General features: G+C 39.3%; 1 protein-coding gene across 1 annotated transcript; it reads left to right on the forward strand.

Moving 5' to 3' along the window:
* Positions 1-359: 359 nt before the first annotated feature.
* On the forward strand, positions 360-5,305 carry LOC148341997 (uncharacterized). Its single transcript, XM_088288017.1, has 4 exons — positions 360-398; positions 614-2,309; positions 2,460-2,860; positions 5,246-5,305. Exons 1-4 carry the CDS (start codon positions 360-362, stop codon positions 5,303-5,305), a joined length of 2,196 nt encoding a protein of 731 aa, XP_088144143.1.
* Positions 5,306-6,286: the final 981 nt, after the last annotated feature.

Raw genomic sequence — 6,286 nt, forward strand, 5'->3', positions numbered from 1 at the left:
ATAAAGTTCCTGTGGCCCAGGTGGTTTGCATCTCCCCGCAACTCAAAGTTCTTGATAATTTATGCAAATGACAATGATGATGTATCAGTGGGAGGTCTTGTGTTTCTTTGTTACTCATTACTGACACCCTATGGCTGTTAAGCATCATTGCAGTTCCAAAATAATTCAGTGAACTCTAAAAAAATATTTTTGTGTATCTTAGTTGAATTAGAATACATATTCCAGAAACGTCTGTGACTATGTCAGGAATGAAATCGGGCATCAGCCGCAGCGTGCTTCCTTTTTAAATGCTCGTTTATCACTGTTGTGCTGCTAAAAGGAGGTTTACATCGTAGGACGTAATTTTGTGAAATGCCCCCATGGTCGAGTCCAAGTTGAGGTCGCACGCATTGCTCCGTGTGCGGCAGGCACAAGTCAAGGTAGCACGGTAAAAACAATATAAGACAAAGTCGCCGCATGAGCTTTGACTTGACCAAACCAAATTTGTCTTTCTCCAGACGTCAGTGAAAACGGTCTCCGTTCTGTGAAAGAGGAGCCAGACTTGACTCACATCAAAAAGGAGGAGGAGGGGGAGCAGATCAACAAGTCACCAGTGAACGTTCTCCCTATAAAGACTGACGATGAAAACAAGGATGAGAGTGAGGACAAGAGAGGGGCGGAGCCTACAAGCAGCAGATCAAGTCATCACGTGACAACAGAAGGTGATGAAGACCACTGGGGGCCATCACAAGCACATAATGAGGACACATTATCAGACGCTCATGACCATGATGATACTAATGATGATGATGATGATGATGGGCAAGCCAAAGGTGAAAGGGCATGTCACACTGACTCATTCACTTCAAAGCTGTCTTTAAAAGGGCACAGAAAAACACACAGTGGTGAAAAACCTTTTTCCTGCTCAGTTTGTGGCAAAAGCTTCTCTCGAAAGTTTTATTTAACAATCCACACAAGAACGCACAGTGGAGAAAAACCTTTTTCTTGCTCAGTTTGTGGCAAAAGCTTCTCTTTTAAGTCAAATTTAACAAGTCACACAAGAATACATAGTGGCGAAAACCCTTTTTCCTGCTCAGTTTGTGGAAAATGCTTCTCTCAAAAGGCAAATTTAATAGAGCACGCAAGAACACACACTGGAGAAAAACCTTTTACTTGCTCAGTTTGTGGTAAAAGCTTCTCTCAAAATTCAAGTTTAAAAATCCACACAAGAAAGCACAGTGGAGAAAAACCTTTTTCCTGCTCAGTTTGTGGTAGACGCTTCTCTGAAAAGTCAAATTTAACTTGTCACACAAGAACACACACTGGAGAAAACCCTTTTTCTTGCTCAGTTTGTGGTAAAAGCTTCTCTCAAAATTCAAGTTTAACAATCCACACAAGAATGCACAGTGGAGAAAAACCTTTTTCCTGCTCAGTTTGTGGAAGACGCTTCTCTGTAAAGTCAAATTTAACTTGTCACACAAGAACACACACTGGAGAAAAACCTTTTTCTTGCTCGGTTTGTGGCAAGAGTTTCTCACAAAATTCCCATTTAACAATCCACACAACAACACACACTGGAGAAAACCCTTTTTCCTGCTCAGTTTGTGGCAAAAGCTTCTCTGGAAAGTCTAATTTAAGAAAACACACAGCAACACATAGTGGAGAAAAACCTTTTTCTTGCTCAGTTTGTGGCAAAAGCTTCTCTTTTAAGTCAAATTTAACAAGTCACACAAGAATACATAGTGGAGAAAAACCTTTTTCTTGCTCAGTTTGTGGAAAATGCTTCTCTCAAAAGGCAAATTTAACAGAACACGCAAGAACACACACTGGAGAAAAACCTTTTACTTGCTCAGTTTGTGGTAAAAGCTTCTCTCAAAATTCAAGTTTAACAATCCACACAAGAACGCACAGTGGAGAAAAACCTTTTTCCTGCTCAGTTTGTGGTAGACGCTTCTCTGAAAAGTCAAATTTAACTTGTCACACAAGAACACACACTGGAGAAAACCCTTTTTCTTGCTCAGTTTGTGGTCAAAGCTTCTCTAAAAATTCAAGTTTAACAATCCACACAAGAACGCACAGTGGAGAAAAACCTTTTACCTGCTCAGTTTGTGGAAGACGCTTCTCTGTAAAGTCAAATTTAACTTGTCACACAAGAACACACACTGGAGAAAAACCTTTTTCTTGCTCAGTTTGTGGCAAGAGTTTCTCCCAAAATTATCATTTAACAATCCACACAACAACACACACTGGGGAAAAACCTTTTTCCTGCTCAGTTTGTGGCAAAAGCTTCTCTGGAAAGTCTAATTTAAGAAAACACACAGCAACACATAGTGGAGAAAAACCTTTTTCTTGCTCAGTTTGTGGCAAAATCTTCTCTTTTAAGTCAACTTTAACAAGTCACACAAGAATACATAGTGGAGAAAACCCTTTTTCTTGCTCAGTTTGTGGAAAATGCTTCTCTCAAAAGTCAAATTTAACAGAACATGCAAGAACACACACTGGAGAAAAACCTTTTACTTGCTCAGTTTGTGGTAAAAGCTTCTCTCAAAATTCAAGTTTAACAATCCACACAAGAACGCACAGTGGAGAAAAACCTTTTTCCTGCTCAGTTTGTGGTAGACGCTTCTCTGAAAAGTCAAATTTAACTTGTCACACAAGAACACACAGTGGAGAAAACCCTTTTTCTTGCTCAGTTTGTGGTAAAAGCTTCTCTAAAAATTCAAGTTTAACAATCCACACAAGAACGCACAGTGGAGAAAAACCTTTTTCCTGCTCAGTTTGTGGAAGACGCTTCTCTGTAAAGTCAAATTTAACTTGTCACACAAGAACACACACTGGAGAAAAACCTTTTTCTTGCTCAGTTTGTGGCAAAGGCTTCTCTGTAAGGTCAAGTTTACGAAGCCACACAAGAACACACAATGGAGACAAGCCATTCAGTTGCAGCGTTTGTTCTAAAAAATTTGCCACGAAACCGGAAGCTGAGAGACACGATTGTGCTGGCGAGAATTGATGCGATCCGTGAAGCTTAAAAAAAGACAAAAAAAACTGAAGGAACTGACTCTTTGTGGTAAGATGTAAATTTTGATTTTGAATAAAATATGAAAAATTTAATTTTTCAAAGCTCTTTTATTGACTTAAAGCCAATGTGATCAGTGCCAGAAGAACCATTGTGTCTGAGTGATGATGATCGTTTTTTTTGTTTTCATATCAAACATTATAAATGAAATTAATTTCCTTTGCCTAGAACAACATTTGTTAACATTATGCTTTTCAGTTGTCTTTTTAATCGTACTTAATGGAAAAGGTGTGAGAAGAAACTGTGCTTATGAAATCATTGCCTTCCACAATCATCAATAAAATCACGTGTTCCACTTGCTCAACTGGCCTTCATTACGTTGTGTGAAAAGGTGAAAAACAGATCTCGAAGTTGGAACTAAAAAAAGAACCAGAAAGAGAAACGCAAATAGTCTCAGTTTCTCTTCAAGGTTTTGGTATGTCAGGAGTTGGCAATCTGATGGCAACTGGAGTCAGCGCTGGTTTTCTCGTTGTGTTTGGGTGGCTCGTATATGTATGGTCCATTGAACAAAACTCAAACTCTTCAAATATCCCCTCACATAAATTTAATATTTCGCTTTCTGAATAAATATCTGACTTGCTAAAACCTCTTTCTAGGTTGAGCTCTATCAAGTGTTTGGGGTGAATTGCTAAGCAGAATCTCACTTCGGAAAAAATATAATTTTGTAAAATATACCAAATATTTTTGTTCATGCTCTATAATATTTTTTATACTTTGGATTGCTTATATAATGAAATCGGGAAATATTAAAATGTAAAATTGGCAACGGCATACAGACTTAATGCAATTAATAAATATAGAAACATTTTATAAATATTGAACTAATTGAGAAGAGTCCTTGAAATAAATATTGAATTATAAAAAATACTTACGTATTAAATTAATTCAACTACCCGACCCCAGATGAGCGGCAGAAAATGGCTGGATGGATGGAATAATTTAAATTGCATACATATTCAAATGAACAAATTTGTTCAGAAATATTCAAGAGTGAAATAAAAAGGTTTAAATTAATATTTATATAATTTCACATTAAAATAATTGAATAAATATTGTAGTATTGTATAAGCAAGCTTAAATCTACATTGAAATACATTTTTAAAAAGTTGTGTATTTTAAAATGGCCAAATCTACATATGGGAAGTAACTCTCTTTATGAAACTATGAAGGGACTGGAGCTCACAGAAGTGACCAGTCTTGGTTCTGAAGTTCCGATGTAACCAGATACTGCCCTGAGAGAAAATAGGCCTGAGCATTGTTTATGGTGGGGGCAATTCTCTCGCCAGGTCAGTGACCTTCCAGGGTATGGAAGTAATTTAAGGTGGTCACGAGTAGACTGGTCGTATCAACGGGGAGACGCATCTGCTCTCCCTCTGGGGGACTTTTGGAGGGAAATCCCGAAGACTAGCGTGATGGGAATGCATATGCAACAAGGGAAAATTAGATATTCATGTCCAATTTAGGCATTCCCTATAAGAAGGGAATGTCTGAGAGGGGGCTCGCACGTGCACGGAGCGCACACACGCACACGTTTTTGGGGAGACTTCTTTTGACATCAGCATGTGACGAGAATAAAATCTTTTTCGAACCAGTTCTTTTCCATCACCAATCCAGCCTTGCTCGGCTGCCTCTCCGGAAGGCAGCAAGAACCCACACTTCAAAGACAAAATATACTACATATTGAAAGAAAAATAATACTCAAATATTGAAATAAGTATAGAATTGAAAGAATAAACAACAAAGAAATAAATACCTCCTGGAAAATATCATTATTTTCAACATTTGTCAAAGCACAAAATTTCGATCAGATTGAGTTCTTTCTTGCACATTCTTAAACAATCATAATTTTTTTACTTTTACTTTTTAAGTTACTTCAGTGCATTTCACACCTGAGCCTTCAGGGAATTCCTACTTCGTCCTACTTGAATGAATCCACATCAAAATATCATCATTTATGACACCACGGCTGGACAAATAATATCCAGAAACACACTCCCGCACCACTGAGTGAGTGTTGGACGATATAGCTTCTCTTGAAAGGTCCGACTTGAAAATGTCCTTGCAAGTGGATCTGAAATTAAACCCACACTTTTCCCTCCTTCGGCCATTGTGGTTTAAAAAAAAATCAAGAATATAGTGTATTTGTCACGGTCAATTGTAAGCATGGACAACTCACTCTTTGCCCAGCAGGATGTGCTAACATGCACTCGCAACAGCCCGTTGATGACAAGAGCTGATGGTCGTGAGTGATACTTTGTCCATTTAATGAGCGTATCGCCTGACAAGGCGCTTTGTTTGTTTCGGAAAAAAATTGCGACTTTAAAGTGCGCCTTATGACTGCGAAAATACGGTCATTTTAGTTGTCCAACTTGTAAAATGGAAAAGAAAATTATGCACAAAAAGCATGAACGTGTTGAGCAGAAGGAAGAAAAAAAAGTGTCAGGTTTCGCCGTTCGGCGAAGAGGTGGGTGGACCCAAAGAGCGAGGAAGCAGGAGAAGGGTAAACTAAGGGAGTTTATTAAATAAATCTAACGAGGACAAACAACGGGGCGTGGACAAACAAACGTGGCAGGATGAAAAATAACAAGGACGCAACCAAAACGTGACTAACAGAAAAGGAAGACGAGGAACATAAGCCGGGGGCAAAACGCTGAGGGGCGTGACGGGAACGAGGACGTGAACAAGAGCATGAACTTGACAGGAACAACCGTGGTCGTGGAAGTCCGGAAAGTGCGGCAGCAATTGCATAGGGCAGGCGTAGCAGGGGCAATGTTCCGACACTGAGTTGTTGGGATGAGGTGTTTATATAGTCCAGTCATTAGGAGTGCGGATGGGCATCAGGTGTGTGAGCTGACGGGGAACAGGTGCGTGGCTGGTGAGGGCGAGGTGCTGAGGTGAAACGCCCCTACTCAGCAGATCAACACAATAACAAGTGCACATGGCCGGGAGGTGAAGAAAAGAATAACAAAACCGCATGAACATGAAAACAATAACAAAACCCCGGTCATGTCCGACGCGGATCATGACAAAAAGGGAGAAAGCAGTAAGTCTTGTTACAAACATTACTTTTTCAGGACGAGTTGTGGTAGCAACGGAGGATCACGTGACGTAAAAAACAAACATAAAAAGTGTGTGTAGAAGGAGTTCTACATCAACATGCGTTTTACTTATTAGTCCGCGATACACTGACACAATTGGACTTTAATACAGAATCAAAAAGCAAGGGCGAAT

This window comes from Idiotropiscis lumnitzeri, chromosome 2, assembly GCF_059441095.1.
Source record: "Idiotropiscis lumnitzeri isolate Australia: NSW breed Sydney's pygmy pipehorse chromosome 2, RoL_Ilum_1.0, whole genome shotgun sequence".
In the NCBI taxonomy this organism is placed as follows: domain Eukaryota; kingdom Metazoa; phylum Chordata; class Actinopteri; order Syngnathiformes; family Syngnathidae; genus Idiotropiscis; species Idiotropiscis lumnitzeri.

Coding starts and splice junctions, on each gene's coding strand:
- LOC148341997 (XM_088288017.1), top strand. CDS start 360: ATGGTCGAGTCCAAGTTGAGGTCGCACGCATTGCTCCGT. Junction 399..613: donor GGTCGCACGCATTGCTCCGT/GTGCGGCAGGCA, acceptor CTCCCTATAAAG/ACTGACGATGAAAACAAGGA. Junction 2,310..2,459: donor AAAACACACAGCAACACATA/GTGGAGAAAAAC, acceptor CAAATTTAACAG/AACATGCAAGAACACACACT.